Genomic DNA, 18,722 nt, shown 5'->3' on the forward strand with positions numbered 1-18,722 from the left:
AACCAGTTTGTGGCGTTCGGGAGCCAAAATGTTCGATTCGCAAGGCATTCAACGTCCGAGGTATGACTGTAGTTTTAGCTTTTACTTCCTTAAGACTCCTGTGATTTAACAAGAGAGTGTTATGAAACTTCTGGCATTAAAAGATGTTGAAGTTTATTTTATTGACTAGATGATCCTCAGGGTCCAACTCTACAATTCTATGATTCTATGATAAAGGGATCTTTTTCTTACTTAGTGCCGCACAGTGGAGCCCTTGTTTGTATTGGAGTCAGAGATTCATGCGCACTCTCTCTAGATCTTTATGATCTAGCCATTTGGCTGTAGCCCAGTTCCTCTTTGTGATGATGACAGCATGCTGCTGGACACCGAGATAATTCTTAAGTGTGATGCTAAGTGCTAACTTAGTGTCTCACTCCATATGATGCTACCTTACACAGCCCTTCCCTTTTTATACCTGAGTAACAGGAGACGTAGACTGCAGAGTTTTAGCAGACCGTTGCAGCAGCACACAGAGTCCCCTCAAACAAACTCTTATCTCTGTGTACCTGTGTTTTGTTGGTGTTATGGATTATGATTAAAGCTCAAATTAATTCTAGCTCATTGACCTTAAATAACAATTCTCTGGATTCCAAAAGCATCCCAATACTTGGATTAGCAGTGTAGGAATAAGCCTTCTAGCTGCTTAGCTTGGTAATGTAATTGTCTTTGTTTTGTATGGTATGGTTTTGATAAGTTGAATTCATGACTATTTCACTACTGTTCCCTTATGGCATTTAACTTGCCCTTTTCAGAAGCGTGAGGTCAATACAGTTTTGGCGGATGTCATCAAACACATGACTCCAGATCGGGCATTTGAAGAGGCCTACCCCCAGGTAAATGAAGAGTGCAGCCATGAGAAAAGAAAACAAAGGATTTTGTTCAGACTAAAATGTACAGTGGGAGTTGTATCCAATGCTGGTTCTGCTCAGACGAGAGCCATTAGCAATACTTGAAATGTCTGACTTAGATTTATTAATTTCAGTGGCTCAACTTTGAGCAGGACTGTTATTTGAGAATTCTGGCTAATGTTTGATGCAAGTAAATGAAAGGTGTGTATCTGATTTAATAGGTAACTGTGAACCATGTAAGGCCAGTTATAGATAGGTAGCCGTGTTGGTCTGCCATAGTCAAAACAAAATAAAAAAATTCCTTCCAGTAGCACCTTAAAGACCAACTAAGTTAGTTCTAGGTATGAGCTTTCGTGTGCATGCACACTTCTTCAGATACACTGAAACAGAAGTCCAGACTTCTGTTTTAGTGTATCTGAAGAAGTGTGCATGCACACGAAAGCTCATACCTAGAACTAACTTAGTTGGTCTTTAAGGTGCTACTGGAAGGAATTTTTTTATTTTGTTCATGTAAGGCCAATGAGCTAAACTGAGCCCAGAACAAATATAGAGGTAGGAGACCTGTTGATAGTCTTCAATTGTTTTAAATGATGTCAGCAAGAAGAGGAAAGTAAGAAGCAGTGGGATGTATCCAGCTAAGTTATACTCAGAGTAAACCCAATGGAATCTTACGAACCTGTGTTCATCATATCCATTAATTTCAATGAGTCTTTGAGTAGCAGTGGATACAGTCCCATGGATTTAAATGAAAGGGTAAAAGTTGGCATGAGGCTGTTGTGGGGAACCTTTGGCTCTCCAGATATCTATCTATCTATCTATCTATCTATCTATCTATCATCTCAGGCATGGCCAAACTTGGCCCTCCAGGTGTTTTGAGTCTACAATTCCCATCATCCCTGACCACTGGTCCTGTTAGCTAGGGATGATGGGAGTTGTAGTCCCAAGTTTGGCCATGCCTGATATCTCTCTCTCTCTCTCTCTCTCTCTCTCCATCTATCCTACAATTCCCATCTCCCCTGGCCATTGGCCATACTTACTGGGGCTGAATAGAGTTGTAGTTCAACATCTGGATAGCCAAAGGTTCCCCACACTTGACAAAACAGGAACTTTCTTTACTGTGTGTGTCTTTTTTCTCCTGCTTCTTGCTCTTTAGCTCCAGTCAATAATTCAGAAGGTTATCACTTATTTCCACGACTTCGCCGTTCTCTTTTCATTGGTAAGTTTCCACACAGCTACTAGGACCACAAATCCATGCAAACCTCCATCTTCTCTTGTCGGTCCTTCCAGAAGAATTTGAGGGGAGCTAGAAGGCAGAGGAGCGAAAGCTGTGCCAGAACTGGAATAATGGGAATTTGGCTGATCTGGGTCTTCCTGTCCTCCCCACCCTTAGCTATAAATTACTCTTGTCATCTGCTCACCCCATTCTCACTATGCAGTCATTGGGAGAGCCCAACAAACCTGGCATATGGGCAAAAGCCAGACCCAAACCAAGACTGGCTTTGTTTTGCTTTTCTATCCTGCTCCACAGCCACAAAGGCTTCTCAAAATAGTTTATGACTTCCTTAAACAACGGTTCTGACTCCTTCTGTCCAACACCTTGTCCCTTGCCTGTTTGTCCCCAATGTCTTACGGCTCCCCAGCCATTTTGTAGCTGGCAGAGGCTGTAGCTGGCAGAGGTGTTAGCATGCATGCCTGGACTCCCAGGGCGCTTATTCCCAACCATAGATGCATGCCCCCCCAGATGAAGCAAGGTATTCTGCAAATATTGGCTAGTTCAAGCTGTTAGTACCTAAACTTGGTGGTGTTTCTGTTGACTTTTTAGGAGAAATTCTTACCATTCTTGGATATGTTCCAGAAAGAGAGTGTGAGAGTGGAGGTTTGTAAGTGCATCATGGAAGCTTTTATTAAGTAAGTATAAAGTATTCTGATTAAGTGCACTCTAGAGACTCTAGACCATCTATTGAAGGGTTGTTAAGGGCGACAGAGTGAATTGGTCTGCAGTCCATTTGGCATTGAAAATGTATTTCTGCTGACATTAAAGATTAGTCTAAAAAGAGCATTTAAATACAGTATAATTCCTATTGATGTTTATATAAATAGCTTATTATGAAACGAACTGCATTAGGGTAGTCTTGCTATGTTTTAAAGTATGTTTTGAAGTTAGACATGCTGGATTCAAGGCAGCAGTGTATTTGAATATGAACAAACAGATCTAGAAGGGCAGACAGAAATGCAAGGCCCTGTTGTCTGAATGCACATTTGCTGCAAAGCTGATATTCAGGCAGTTATGGAGGGTGGTTCTTGTTTTCACGTGGCTTGAATAGGTATGTGTGCCAAGCTTTATGTACTTGTGTGTTAAATACAGACACTTCAGAGTTAGGCCATACATAAAGCACATTTAACACATATTTTAGGCACATGGCTTCCTCCAGAGATTCTTGGGAACTGTGGCCTACTCTTCACAGAACTACAATTCCCAGCACCCTTAGTAGTTCCCAGGATTCTTTGGGGGAAGCCGTGTGTCTTTCATGTGCTTTAAATGTATGGTGTGGGTGTGACCCCTGTGCTCCTAAAATAAAAGCTTTGATTCATTTTCTGCTTATAAGCGTCACAGATTAAATAACAGAAGAAAACCCATATTGCTAGTTTTCAGATGGTACGGGTATATATTGCAGCTGATAACTATCTTAGAAGAGACATTCCTCTATCTGTGAAAGTGAAGAGGGAAATGATCCTTTTCAGAGGCTGCCTGCCATATTGGAGGCTTTGTCACTCCTTACAATAGCAAACTCCGGCAGTGAGTGCCAACAGAAATGGAGCCAAAACAGGTTCCACCTAGAAACAAGCAGGAGAGGTATCCAACATGCTTGGGAGAATCCCAGGGTTTTCGGAAGTATGAAAATAGAAACCAACCCAAAAACCCAAGGGAGACCCTACTCCCTGCCCAGTTATGAATGAGCATGTGCATTTGCCATGGAATGTTGACTGTCATTTGAAAAGAAAAGGGAAATGCAAGTCAGTGGGGAGGAAGAGGGATGGATGGATGGAACTCTGAACAAGCACTCTCCTTTTAGGAAGGGAGAGTGCATTGCAGTATTTCTGTGTGGATTCCGCTTCTTTATATTCTTACAAAACCTGTTTCCTGGTTAATTGGTGATGCCTCTTCAAGTTGGTTTTTAAAAAGGATATTAATCTATTAATTCATTTTGAAAGGATGAAGCCTTTCTGCTGCTAGATTTGTCGCTCATTGTGCAGCAGCTTGAATAGGTTGAAGGTGATACTTTGCCATATGCTTCTCTGCTGCACTGACAGCCGCTGTGATAGCAGGATGCAAACACACGAGCATCTGGGCCTTACAGGCTCCACTGCAGAAAAGTCAGCACTTCTTTAAATTAAAACGAAATGAAAATAGTTTCTTTTTCAGTGCTGAATGCATTCTTTCTCAAAGGGGCTTTAATTTCCTTTTTATCGCCTTGTGATATTTAGACTGCAGGTTCACGTTGTTAAGTGGTGACAACTGAGTCTTGAGAAAACACTTCACAGAAATGTTAACTGGAGGCTTTTGTTTTAATTTCCTCAATCCATTATAAAGAGCGCAGTGTTGTATCTCACTGATTCGTGCGGTAGTGTGTCAGTTCTGGAGTGATGGATGATAAAACTCTCACATGCACTTTTGATTGGCTTGGCATTATACATTATTGTAAATAAAAGTACTAGCCTGTGCTGGCAGGAAGTGCCCTCGACACCCGTACGAGAAGCACATTTTAGCAAGAACAACTGATCTAGTCTGTGTTCTATTTTCTCTTCCCTGTCCCCGTTATGGCAGTTCATTCTTTGCAACACTTTCCCCCCTAATCTTAACGTTGGCTTGCAGTTCTGTCATCTTTGTCTTTAGCTTTATATTGTTGGTTCTTTTTGGACATCTCAACCAAAAGAGCAACAAAACTGGGTCTCAGGATCAGTCTCTTAGGTTTTTGCATGGTTGTTTATAAGCTACTGGCCAAACTCTGGATTTCATAGAGCAGTCTGTGTTTCTTCCTAGGAGGTGCCTGTCATGTAAGCCAGGCTGAATTCTCTCTTCTTCTCCCCCATTCAGGTTCCCTACTGATTCCCGCTGAGACCTGGCTTTTTATGCAATAGGGGGCCTGTTGACCTCATCCAGTTTCCTTTTTTCTTAGAAGCTGGATGTCTTTTCCTTTTTTCTTTTTTAACCAATTTCCTCCCTCCTTTCAGCTGGGGCTGGACAGCCTGGAGTAGGAGAGCCAAGGCTATTAACCCATCCAAGGGCATTTCATTCTTCTGCAGCCTCCCCTGCATAAAAAGGTCACTCTGAATCGGGCTGTTTTCATCCTTGCTGCCTCTTTCTTCTTCTGTAATTCAGTGAGTGGGCAGTTTTGCTATGACATTCAGTATCTTGAATGAACTGAAGTAAAACAAAGTTCTCGAGGGGGCTCTAGGACACCTCCATCCAGGTTGTCTTCATCCTAGTACTCAGCAGCAGGAAATGATGGCATTCCAAGGTAGCTACTGTGGAACTCGCCCCTTGAAATACCAGCTCATTTCCTGCCTTTGTTTAAAAGGCATCTCCTTGAGCTGTGCTTATAGTCTGTCTGATTCTACTCTCTCAGGCCTGTTGTGTGTTGTTTTTTTGTGGACCGTGTGCCAGCTGTCTGTGTGTGCCCGCCCCGGGGTGAAATTTTCCTCCCTGTGGGATTTGAGTGTGCTTGGTCTGCTGTTTGTATTTTCCTTCTCAGTTACTGCTTAATTTACCTTTTGTGTTCCATAAAATTTCCTTAGATTAGCTGTCCCTTTCAAAACCTTCCAGAATTTATTATTACCTTTGATCCTTCTGTTTTGTTTTCACTCCAGATTAATTATTGATTGTCTTGCGATCTCAGGCTTGGTTCATGTATTAGGGCCAGATCTTGACTACAGCTTGGGGTTGTGTACTTTCCCCTTTTACTCATGGAAGGGGTTTTTTGGGGGGCGGGGGTGGGCGGGCAAACAGCATCTTGTTGTTGCTTAGTCGTTTAGTCGTGTCCGACTCTTCATGACCCCAGGGACCAGAGCACGCCAGGCACTTCTGTCTTCCACTGCGTCCCGCAGTTTGGTCAAACTCATGCTGGTAGCTTCGAGAACACTATCCAACCATCTCGTCCTCTGTTGTCCCCTTCTCCTTGTGCCCTCAATCTTTCCCAACATCAGGGTCTTTTCCGGGGAGTCTTCTCTTCTCATGAGGTAGCCAAAGTATTGGAGCCTCAAAACAGCATCTTACGTCATAGAATTGGAATGAACCCTGCAGATCATCTTAGTCCAACCCCTAAAATGCAGGAATATGCAGTTGTCCCTTACGGGGATCAAACCTGCAACCTTGGCGTTATCAGCAGCATGCTCTAACCAACAGAGCTATCCATCTGGAGGGCACGAGGTTGATGAAGGCTACTGTAGTGTGAAGAAGTAGTTTCATTTATCTGGCCTGGATCTTGAGTTGCAGTCCCAAACAGTAGTTTGGACCCACTTTTAGTCCACACATGTATTTTTAACGTAAACATTGAAAAAACAACAACCGTATATTTGTTTGGTGGTTGTACTGCCATGGTGACTCACACTAGACCCAGATTGTGATCCCATAGAAGTCCACCATTTTAAGATCAGGGGGTTGAAAGCATCTGGACAGCATTAGGTAAGTCTGCTCCATGGTGACCCCAGTCCTAAGGCAAACTCTTGTATGGCGGTGGCTCCATTGTACTTTTGTTCCCCCAGATCAGGAGTTGTGCGAGAGAGCAAGGCGCTCTTTTGTTCATTCGTCACACCTTTGCTGTGCAGTAAATAGAGAATAGAGCTTTTAATGCCCTATAATCAAAGAGCACTTCAAGGGAATGCTTATTTTCTATGACAAGACCTTTTACACAGCAGGAAAGCATAATCCGAGTAGATGGAAAGAACCGCTAATTACCATGCTAAGTGTTCCTGTAGCTTCTAGGGAGCAGAAGGCAATGGATGCAGAACTTCCTGTGTGTTGCTGAATGTCAGAGTGCCATATATCCATCTGGGCCTTGGCCTTTGTGTGGTTTCAGGTTTTTGAGTACTGTCTCTATTTCCTCTGGGGTGATAGGGCTGTCCATGAATTCTTGTTCCTCTGCAGTTAAGGTTGGCATGGTCAGCCCTGTTAGGAATCTTCTGATTTCCTGTGCAGGTGGGTTGCGGGAGATGTATAGATTGGCGTAAAATTCAGCAAATTCTGAGGTTATTTCTTTGGTGGAGGATGCTATGCTACCATCTTTTTTTAGTGACACAGTGTATTCTGTTTTGAGTGCCCCCCCCCCCTTGCATTTGTTTGCTAATAGCCTGGAGTTCTTCCCTCCATATTCGTAAAAGCATTGTTTAGAGTATAGGATGTTAATCATTGTTTTATTGATTTTTAGAGAGTCAGTTTCCTTTCTTTTTTGTTTTTTTGAGTTTTAAGGAGGTTTTTTTTTTTTGCTCCTGTTTGTTTCTGAGTGCGATGAGAGGGTCGTAATGTCTTGTTCTAATTTACCAATTTTTGAGGAGGTTTTGTTTTTTAAAGGATGCCCTCTCCTTTTTGCAGGCTCCTCTGGTGAACACTTTCATTGTGTCCCAGAGGATGGGGGTTGTTATGTTGCCCACATCATCATCTTTAAAGTAGTTTTGGAGAGTTTTCAAGACATGATTGGCGTTACCACATGATTATTTTTGTCACTTCAGCTTTGCATGGGGAACATTTCACTTACATTATTTTTTGTGGCATGGTCTAGCAGTTTATCCCGAGAAGGAAGCTCACTGTTCTGAACTGTTTCCGAGTTGTTAAATGCCTTTTTCAAGAGTAATATTCACCATACCCCCCTCCCCCAAATAAAAATGTATGTGTTAGAATCACTTTGCAATGACTTCACCACAACAGTAAGTAGCACAAGGTGCCGAGCTGGTTCACACATAACTCAGAAGTACAGTGGTGCCTCGCAAGACGAAATTAATCCGTTCCGTGAGGCTCTTCGTATAGCGGTTTTTTCGTCTTGCGAAGCAAACCCATTGACAGCTTAGCGGATTAGCGCTATTTGCGGTTTAGCGGCTTTTAGCGGATCAGCTGATAAGCGGCTTAGGGCTTAGGAAAAGGGGGAAAAAAGGGAAAAAACCCCGCAGGAACTCGCAAGACATTTTCGTCTTGCGAAGCAAGCCCATAGGGAAATTTGTTTTGCGAAGCGCCTCCAAAACAGAAAACCCTTTCGTCTAGCGGGTTTTCCGTCTTGCGAGGCGTTCGTTTTGCGGGGCACCACTGTAAGGCCCTGTCTGCACTGTGCATTTGAAAGCAGCATCATACCACTACAAGCAGTTGTGGCTTCCCCCCAAAGAATCCTGGGAACTGTAGTTTGCTAAGGGTGCAAAGAGTTGTTAGTAGACCTTATTCCACTCACAGAGCTAACAGTTCCCTGGGAAGAAGGATTGATTGTTAAACCACTTTAGGAACTGTAGCTCTGTGAGTAGAATAGGGGTCTTCTAACAACTCTTAGTACCCTTAACAAACTACAGTTCCCAGGATTCTTTGGGGGAGAACCATGGCTGTTTAAAGTAGTGCAATACTGCTTAAATTGCACAGTGCTGATAGGGCTTAAGTGTATATGCTTCCTCCCCCCTCCCCAATCTGATTTTGCGTAACCCATGTTAAACGACCACAGCTTCAACCTTACTGCTAATAATATTTTTCCTTCTTGTTTTTCTGAACGTGTTGTTTAGGCACCAACTGGAGCCAACCAAAGACCCCGTCATCCTCAATGCCCTTCTGCATGTGTGCAAGACAATGCACGATTCTGTGAAGTAAGGTTTTTTCGCTGTCTCCTTATAATGAATTTCATTTTAAACGGTGGTGGTTGTTGTTGTTGTGATCAGTTCTGAGGCCAAGGCTTCAGGGTTGGAGAACTGTTTTACCATGTGCTGCTTTTATTCAGGGCTGTGTGCAGGAAAACAAAATACCAGCACTGGCCTGCTTGCTCCTTAAAACGTTGCTTTGTTCTAAATGCAAAACAAAGAGAAGATGATCTGGGATGTGCTGGTGACTTCACAGCTTAACAAATGGGTTGTGGGTGGAGCAAGAGAGAGGCGGCAGGGAATAAATGTTAAGAGTGTCAAAAGGGATAAACAAAATGAAATGCTTTTGTGAGATGCAGGTGTCAGTTAAAGTGCCTCTCCAAAAAGCACTCGCAACTCCAGTGAACAAAACAGTATTGATATGGGTATGCTTATACCTGACAAGTATTTTAAAAACAAACAAATATCGGAAGTAAATAATAGAACACATTTAAATGCTGCTTTTTTTGCCATTTTGAAATGCGTACTCTCTCCTGTTAGGTACTCCTTTGTACTCTTCTTCCAGCAAAAAGCTGCTCCCCTGATTTGTTGTTGTTTAGTCGTTTAGTCGTGTCCGACTCTTCGTGACCCCATGGACCAGAGCATGCCAGGCACGCCTGTCTTCCACTGCCTCCCGCAGTTTGGTCAGACTCATGTTTGTGGCTTCGAGAACACCATCCAACCACCTCGTCCTCTGTCGTGCCCTTCTCCTTGTGCCCTCCATCTTTCGCAACATCAGGGTCTTTTCCAGGGAGTCTTCTCTTCTCTTGAGGTGGCCAAAGTATTGGAGCCTTAGCTTCACGATCTGTCCTTCCAGTGAGCACTCAGGGCTGATTTCCTTAAGAATGGATACGTTTGATCTTCTTGCAGTCCATGGGACTCTCAAGAGTCTCCTCCAGCACCATAATTCAAAAGCATCAATTCTTCGGCGATCAGCCTTCTTTATGGTCCAGCTCTCACTTCCATACATCACTACTGGGAAAACCATGGCTCCCCTGATACTTAGTGCCAAAAGGATTTTCTTTCTTTGTGGTGCCTGGGCAGTCTCTGTGCTCAGCTGGTTGCCTGCTTCAGTGGGCAGGAGGGGGACGCATTTTGATAGATGCCTTTTAATGCCAGGCAAGGAGGGAAGATTACTCACAAGATCTACGGATCTCAGTCTTGCTTTCTCTGAGTTTCTCATTCTTCTGATCTTAAGTTCACATTTCCTCCGTATCTGCATCAGCTTTGCAAAAAGAATTTAAAGGCCCACTTAAAAACCCATGTGCATTTATGTGTGCATTTCCCACGGTATCCCTGTTTTTGCCAGCAATTTATTCCCTAGTGTGGTGGATTTTTGCAAATTATTTTCATGAATATATGCATTTTTGTGCTTATATGCACATGCACTTTTGAACTGTTTCACAATGTTAGAAGAAGTGCAAACTTCAGAGATAGCCGCATTAGTCTGAGAAGTGCCAGTTAAGAGATTTGCATTCAAATGCCAGCCATGCTAATTTCCCTTCCATTATTTGGTCACAATTGCAGGATTTGCCCTGATCCTGGTTTACATATCATAGCAAATGTGCAAATGTGTGGGCTTTCAGAGAAGAGACTTTTTTTTTACTGAGCTAAGCTAAGCTGAAGGACATTCCCAGTCCTACCTGGAAACGTGTGGGACTTATATAATATAAGGATATATATAATATAAGGATATATATAATATATAATATATGATATATAATATATAATAGGATGTCACATAGAGGAGGGAGAAAGGTTGTTTTCTGCTGCTCCAGAGAAGCGGACACGGAGCAATGGTTCCAAACTACAAGAAAGAAGATTCTTCCTGGCAGTAAGAGCTGTTCGACAGTGGAATTTGCTGCCAAGGAGTGTGGTGGAGTCTCCTTCTTTGGAGGTCTTTAAGCAGAGGCTTGACAACCATATGTCAGGAGTGCTCTGATGGTGTTTCCTGTTTGGCAGGGGTTGGACTCGATGGCCCTTGTGGTCTCTTCCAACTCTATGATTCTATGATTCTATGATTATGGGCAAGGGAGATGCAAAAGACACTTGCATTTCCTGCTACTCTACAGTGCCACCAGATTCAAAACTGCTGTGCGACACTGTGATGAGATCAATACAGGAGGTCGGTGGTGTCGCTGAGAACAAAATCTTAATTGTTTCTGGCATCATCTTTGCTTCCTTAGTCCTTTTATCTAATAAAGGCAGAAATTCACTTTTTAAAATAAACAAATAAAGCACATTAAAAAAACAAATGATTTTCCATGTCTGTAAATCTTGTTCCTATAAACAGAAAACATGATTTTTGAACTAAAGGGATCTCAATATGCAGCCTATTTCTTTGGCATACAATAACAACCATTTGGTCCATTTCTATTTCTTGGTCATCTACTCCTTAATTGCAGGAATGGGACTAACTTTTTTGTGAATCCATATAATTCTTGCTATCATTAGTAAGTTCTGGAGTAATAAAATAATTGCCCTGGACTATCAGTCGTTGAAATTTTTCATAAGGACTTCTTCTGGTACAGGTGTTAATCTGGTCTCAGTTACCAGGGCAATAAGTTCTAGCAAATGCACTCGTAACAATACTGGGTTGTGTTTACTGTTAGCGCTACTCAGAGTGGATCCTTTGAAATTAATGGACAAGACATACTTGCACCCACCAATTTCAAGAGGTTTACTCGGAGTGAAACTTGGTTGGATTCAAATGCCAAACAGTTTTTTCCTTAAATCTTGCTTTGTTTCTGAAATAATTCTGCAACATCTGCAAGAGCCTGCATCAACTGGATTGCCCAGCCTTTGCAAAAGGAGCTGTATTGCAAAGCTTTGCAAAAATAGTGACCAAGGAAAAGGTCACATCCAAATCCTTCATTTAAAGCAAATGTAAGAGTAATGACTTATCCCAAAGAATCTTGGGAACTGTAGTCTACAACTCACAGAGCCACCTTTAACAAACTACAGTTCATAGGATTCTTTAGAGGAAGCCATAACTGTTACAGTCCTAGAAGAGTGCTTGAAATGTATGCTGTGGATGTGACCTGTGCTGCAAATTGGGAAGTCCCTGGTTTGAATGTCACCTCTGGCATCATCATCATCATCGCCATCATATATTATTCATACCCCACCCATCGGGCTCGGTTTCCCCAGCCACTCTGGGCGGCTTCCAACAGAATATTAAAAATATGATCAAACATTAAAAACTTCCCTAAACAGGGCTGCCTTCAGATTCTTTCTAAAAATCAGATACCATATTTTTCGCTCTATAAGACTCACTCCCCCCCCCCTAAAAAGTAAGGGGAAATGTGTGTGCGTCTTATGGAGCGAATGCAGGCTGCTCAGCTATCCCAGAAGCCAGAACAGCAAGAGGGATCGCTGCTTTCGCTGCGCAGCGATCCCTCTTGTTCCGGTTTCTGAGATTCAGATTTTTTCCCCCTTGTTTTCCTCCTCCAAAAACTAGGTGCATCTTATGGTCTGGTGCGTCTTATAGAGCGAAAAATACGGTAGTTTTTGGAGGGCATTCCACAGGATGGGTGCCACTACCAAGAAGGCCCTCTGAGCTTGCTTGGTGGCCTTAGACAGGCTGCACTCTCTCACAAGAGCAAAAACAGACCCTGCTGGATCAGGCCAATAACCAATTTAGTCCAGCATCCTATTTTCACGGTAGCCAGCTTCAGTCCCTCTGTCTACTATATGAAGTGACAATACAGACTTGCCTTACAGAGGTGCTGGTAACATTTCCATTGCAGTTCCAAATGTTAAAGTGTGTTTTAGATTAAAAAGTTGAACTAGATAATGCCATTTTCCTGCTTGGGCTCTACTCAAGCTAAAGCACTGTGTGGGTCATTTAAACAGCTGCTTTGCGGTCATGTTTTTAAATTAGCAATTTTTATTGGGGACCCAGTGCTCCCTTCCATGCATCTTCCAAACCATCCATCAGTTTCTTGTTATGCCTGTATTGGATGGCGGAACCCTAATGAGCTAATCATGGTGAAGGTTCACTCTTCCCTTCCAATTGAATTTGTATTCCAGAGCAATTACTCTGTTCCCATCTGGTGTCTGCACTAGGAGAATTGCAAAATGGTACACCAGGGACTAGCATGCCCAGGATTAAACTGGATTACTTAATTGTAATTAAGCGTGGTTCGTTTTCATCTGAATGTGTATGGTTTTATTACCTCCCCATTTGGTAACCAAATTAAATGCTTATGATGTGAAACTGAATTTCCTACCCCCTACCCCCTGCCAATATCCCAGCAGTTTATGGCTATTGTTTTCGCCCAGTGTATCACACCATGATGCGCTACTTTTGTAGTGCAGATGTTTACCCTTGCTGTGTTCTATGGCCCTATCCTAAATTAATTTTGGAATTGGTAATTTGCAAACAGTGACTGCTCACTGTTACAGGGTGGATTCAAACTATTTTCCAAAACAGTTTTGTCCCACAGTAGATGTTGGATAGCTTAGCTGGCAAACTCTTAATCTTAGGGTGGTGGTCTCGAGCCCCACATTGGACAAAAGATTCCTGCATTGCAGAGGGTTGGACTCGATGGCACTTGTGATCCCTTCCAACTTTAGAATTCTAGAGATTTATTCCCACTTGCCCTGGTTCACAATGCAGTGAAATTTATAAAGAAGTAAAAGCATAGTTTGCAAATCACTGAGAGTTGCACAATTTGCTGCACTTGCTGATCTCATTTTGGTTCATGATCTGCACAAGTATTACACTTCTTCTTGTTATCATGTTCTCTCTCTCTCTCTCTCTCTCTCTCTCTCTCTCTCTCTGTGTGTGTGTGTGTGTGGAACACATTCATGACATGGAAAAGGTCCCATGTTTCATTCTAGGCATCTCTGGGTAGGGATAGGAAAAACCTCCTGTTTGAAAGTTTGGGGAGCCATTGCCAACTTAGCGTTGGCCATACGAAGCTAGAGAAACCCAATGGTATAGAGCAGTTTCCTATTTGCCTGTGATAAATGGGACTTGGTAGCAAGGTAGAAAGACACCATCTTGACTGCAAGTCAAGTGAAGCAGGAGTTTGAGGACTGGGGCGTTCCAAACATTGCTTGTGTGACTTTTCTGTTCTACAGACATCTTTTGGCATGCTGTAGTTCAGGGGTCGGAAACCTCAAGCCAGGAAGTTAAAAGTGCCCCTCCCAGCCTCTTTTGTTTGGTCCTCGGGATTCTCCCCAGGCCATGATCCATCCAGATCAGCTCGGGTGAATCTGCTTTGAAATGAGAGTTGTTCAGATTCCTCCCCCATCCCTACCCTGGGGTAAGCCACACTGAATTCAACAGGGCTCATTTCTCGCGTTTATGCTATAAACCGATTTGAGTTTTTTCTTAAAAATATAAAGCGGTATAGAAAGGAAATGAATAATAATAATAATAATAATGTAGCACCAATTTATTTTTGATGGGTTTCTTAAATATTGATGCTTTTTTGTAGTGCGCTGACACTAGAAGACGAAAAACGAATGCTAGCCTCTTTGATAAATGGATTTTTGAGAATGGTGAGTATCTGCTGGGCTGGTCAGTGTTTTAATCTGCATTTTAATTGTGCTTTTAACTGGCTGCTAGTTTTTGGCTTTGGCAGTGTGTGTGTGTGCTTACAAGAAAGCACAGTATATCTGATGTAATGTGTAGTTTGGCCCTTAGCTTTTAATTATGACACCTAAATTAAACCTTCCATGGCCAGATGCAGTATACCTCAGGATGCTAGAAGATGCACAGCAGGGCTTGCCTTTGTAATTATGCTTGTGAATTTCACAGCAGCATCTGGCTTTACACTGGGGGGCGGGGTGTGTGTGTGCTGAGTGACATAGACCTCTTGCTCTGATGCAGTGTGGCTGCTGTTTTGCCCCCATTGCATCAGAGAGTTGTGTGTTCCTAAAGGTTCTGTCAAACGAAGTGAAAGAAAAAAAAGATGTGATATGAACCACATTGCTTGGTAAATACTGCATGAAAGAGTTAGCGCTGCACTGCATCAAATGAGATGGAAAGGAATGGGTAACTGGATGCCAGAGTCCTGTATAAGAAATGACTTTGTGAATCTTTTAAATCCAGGTTTCATTTGGCCGTGACTTTGAGCAGCAGCTGAGTTTTTATGTTGAAGCCAGATCAATGTTTTGCAATTTGGAACCTGTTCTCGTCCAGCTGATTCATGTGAGCATACTTCCTTAAGTTGAAATAGGACTTCAGGAGCTGTGTGAGCTATTTTTTCCTGCTGCATTCTGTCATTCCTTGCATTTCATTACAGAGCAAGGTCAATTTTGTTGGCATTTTAACAGCAGAGAATTTGCATTCGTACATCATGTTTTATATTGATATTTGGCATGTTGCTGGTGAATTCATCCTGCAAATTGAAAAGCACAAAGTCATATGAGCCGATAGCTCATTAGTGGGGAATATTCTGAATTGCCTCCTTCATTTTCAGTGTTCCTCTTTCCTGCTTTCATATAGGAAAAACAGTATTTGAAATATACTTTTCCTCAGTCTAAACTGATTGCTCCTGGGCACTAAACTAGCACAGCAACTAGTTTTGAATTTTTAAAGGTGGCATTCTTGTCCCTAAGTCATGGGTGGAGGACTTCAATTTCAGGGGCTGAAAGCACACTCCCCCAGCCATTTTTTTCTGACCCTTGTAACCCTTCCCAGCTCACACCTCTTCTCCCCAGGCAACATTCCTTCACTGGCCCTGCTTTGCTCTGGAAGTGTTTTCACCTGAATGGAATGTACCCTTGAACTCAGGCAAATTTTGGTTATCTTCATGTGGGGTTTTGGTCTTGTTTTTGCACATAGTATGCACACCCCTCCTTGCACATCATTATAGCTGTATGCTCTTTCATTTTCCCCGAAGCTTGTATTTCATATCAGTTAAACAAGAATATTTGTTATTTATTTAGTTCCATTGACTTCTGCTGGATAAATCCTTGAATTGTTTGAGTTGCAGAGTTGCTTCTGTAGGTAACATAATCTTTTAAAAACAGAGTGTGAACCAGCTGGCGATGGAAACGCGAAAAGTGATGAAAGGGAATCATTCCAGAAAAACGGCTGCATTTGTCAGGGTAGGTGTGAAAACTGAAGGAATTCTTCATCCTTACTTTTTCTGCCTGAACTATGGTCTGTATTGGCCAGAGCGCTAAACCATGGTTTAGCACGGGGGGTGGGCTGGTTGTACTTATGCTCGCACTATTTCTAAGTACACTTTAGTCATTTTAAGTGGGGGTGATGGCATTTGGCACCCAGCAACATCTGGAGGGCCACGATTCCCCAAACCTCTGATTTAAGACATGTTCAGAATAGTCTTTGAAAACTTTTCTTACCTTTTTTTTTTAAGGCTTGCGTTGCCTTCTGCTTCATTACAATTCCATCTTTGACAAGCATATTTTCTCGTCTCAATCTGTACCTGCACTCTGGACAGATTGCTTTGGCAAACCAGTGCCTTTCGCAAGGTAAGCCTCATGATCTTTCTTCATTTGTAAAACAAGTTATTATTTTAGGAAGCAGTCTTTCTAGCTACAGTGGGAATACATGAGGATTGCTTCTGTTGGGAAGGAGCTGGTTCCTTTGCTTGTCATGGCTCCTTTGCACAGAACAAATATGCTTTGGAGAAGGGCCACAGCACCCCCCTTCATTGCAGAAGGTCCCAGGTTCAGTCCCCTGGAATCTCAGGTACAGCTGGGACTGTCCCCCATCTGAAGCCCTGGCAGTTGCCAGTCAGTTTAGACTCTAGAACAAGACTGAGCTGGTTGCACCAATGGTCTGATTTAGTATAAGGCAGTTTCCTATGTTCCCGTGTTCCATGCTAAGGGAAAGTATTCAGCTAGTAAAAAAAAGAAATCGTGTAGGAAAGAGTGTAGGCATGGCACGATAAGAGCTTGGAATTCTAAGATCTAAGGAATGCACACATTTTACTTAAAAGTGCTACTGAACCTATGATTAAATAACACTACTCAGAGCCTGGATTTTGCTTTTAGGCAAGACATAAAACAAGCAGAGCATACAAACGTGTGACATGTTTTAAGAATTCTAGCATTATTTTTGGCAAGTGGTAAGGACGTTAATGCTCACGTGCTAATTTGCTTAACAATGAGACTGTTTTTGTTCCTTCAGAACAAAACCTTCCTCTGCCTGTAAAAAAAAAAGAAAAGAGAAAAGTCTTTAACTGCTACATGTTTAGTCCCATAAAACATTTCAACCCTTCTTTTCCAAAAGGAGTTCGTTTTGGTGGAAGCTCTTCCTTTGTGCTAGATGTATTTGGTTAAACATCTTCAGGCTTTAGAAACAATGCATAACTAATGCCTTGGATGCAGTCCAAACATCCCTTCAGGTGTCAGTGTCATGGTTTATGTAGCAAAAGTTATATCACAAGGAATCCCTATAAATGCATTTTGAGTGGAGAGCAATACAGCCTGGTTTGGGGAGGATTCTCGAAAAGGCAAGAGTGTGTGACACCCTTTTTCCAGCAGAACGAGGCTTCTTGTTGTTGCCGTTTTTACAGTCGAGAAGATGATGTCCTGAACATTTGCCCTCTGGGCTGTTCTTCCTGTTGTAGGGTTGTGATGGTTGAAAGATGTATAAAGGGGTTAGTCCCTTCTCAGAATGAGCTTACAACATGGTGTAGGGAAGGGCTGTAGCTCAGTGGGTAGTTTGCATGCCAGAGCCCTCAGATTCAGTCCCCAGCATCTCTTGGTGTGGTTGGGCAAGACTCTTCTTAGAAATTCTGGAGAGCCACTGCTCAATGTGCAGATAGTGTTGAACTAGGTAGTGTTAGAATTCCTCCTCCGTGATTGCAGTCATGGGATTTTTGTCTATCACCTGGTGGTGTATTGACTGAGTGGGAAGTGACAGAGACAGGATGTTTATGTTACTGTGTTCTGTGAAGTGGGACAATTGTCCTTTGTTCCTTTTCCTCTTTGCTGTCTGGTGCTACAGAGAGAAGGAGCCATGTTGCAATGCTCTGTGTGTGTTTGTATGTAAATAAAGTAGATTAGCCAAAATGCTGAGTTGCTGAGGTCTGTCATGCAAAGTTGTGCAAACACTGTGGATCCCTAAGTGTGCCGGTGTCAGTTGGCATCGGTTGCTGTGATGTTCGGGCTGAAGAAAGTTTCTGAAGCTCCCAAACGATCAATCAGGAGGGAGGGAACATTCCAGTCCGGCATGTGTCTCTGCCAGGGTCCTACTCGAGTGTAAGCTGTACTCCTGACAGGCAGACCATTGGTGTGACTTGGAATAAATCTGCAGCCTATGTTACTATAACAGGGATGGGGATTTCCACCTGTCCTACAACTCTCATCAGCCCTAACCAGCGTGGTCAGGGGTCAGCGTGGATGGGAGCTGTAGTCTTAGCAACAACAGGAAGGCCACAGATCCCCCATCTCTGTCCTAGATTCATAGACTCTACGCTGTGTGTTGCTCCCACTCAGTGTAGGCATTGTGTTCAGTGGACCTTTGGTTTAAACAGGTGAAACACAGACCTCCCTCCATCAGCTCTGGTGTGACAGGCCGGCTGCGTGAGGCCTCCTCTCCCTCAGCTGCCATCTGGGGGCAGCCATTCCAGCAGAGTTACTTCGGTGGAAGAGATAGCAAACAAGGCTCATTTCATCAGTTTTGCTGGAGGGGCAGCTCTACCAGGCCTCTCCTGCCAGCTGGTCATTATGGGAACAACTGTTTAGAAATTGAGTTTGAATTTTATTTCCTTCTTCCCTCCCTGCTCCTTCCGCTTGTGCATTGGGGTTTTTTACGTTTGCAGGAAGGTACTGTCTTGTTCTGATTGTACATGACATCCTGGGAGCCTTTTTGGCTGAGGAGCAGGGTAAATAAGCTCTAAATAAATGCGGAATAATAAAACAGGGCAAGGCAGCTTCATGATAAGTTATTTGGTCGTTCATGTGATTAGCGAAGAGCCAGTTACATATGTTTGCCATTTTGATCATTACCTGTGTTTTCTAAGGCAGGATAGGCTTGTAGGA

At 42.9% G+C, this 18,722-nt stretch overlaps 2 protein-coding genes across 2 annotated transcripts in view; one reads left to right on the top strand and one right to left on the bottom strand.

Moving 5' to 3' along the window:
• VPS35L (VPS35 endosomal protein sorting factor like) overlaps positions 1–18,722 on the top strand; it is an 80,827-nt gene that overhangs the window by 38,263 nt on the left and 23,842 nt on the right. The window contains 8 exon segments of the mRNA XM_081839625.1: positions 792–872; positions 2,041–2,103; positions 2,710–2,795; positions 8,640–8,720; positions 14,198–14,261; positions 14,815–14,913; positions 15,738–15,815; positions 16,088–16,202. Coding sequence (XP_081695751.1) covers positions 792–872; positions 2,041–2,103; positions 2,710–2,795; positions 8,640–8,720; positions 14,198–14,261; positions 14,815–14,913; positions 15,738–15,815; positions 16,088–16,202 — 667 coding nt within the window.
• Positions 1–18,722, bottom strand: part of UMOD (uromodulin) — a 293,482-nt gene that overhangs the window by 14,167 nt on the left and 260,593 nt on the right. The gene's annotated exons all lie outside the window — the stretch shown is intronic.

Source organism: Podarcis erhardii (genome assembly GCF_964252035.2).
Source record: "Podarcis erhardii genome assembly, chromosome: 14".
Lineage (NCBI taxonomy): Eukaryota > Metazoa > Chordata > Lepidosauria > Squamata > Lacertidae > Podarcis > Podarcis erhardii.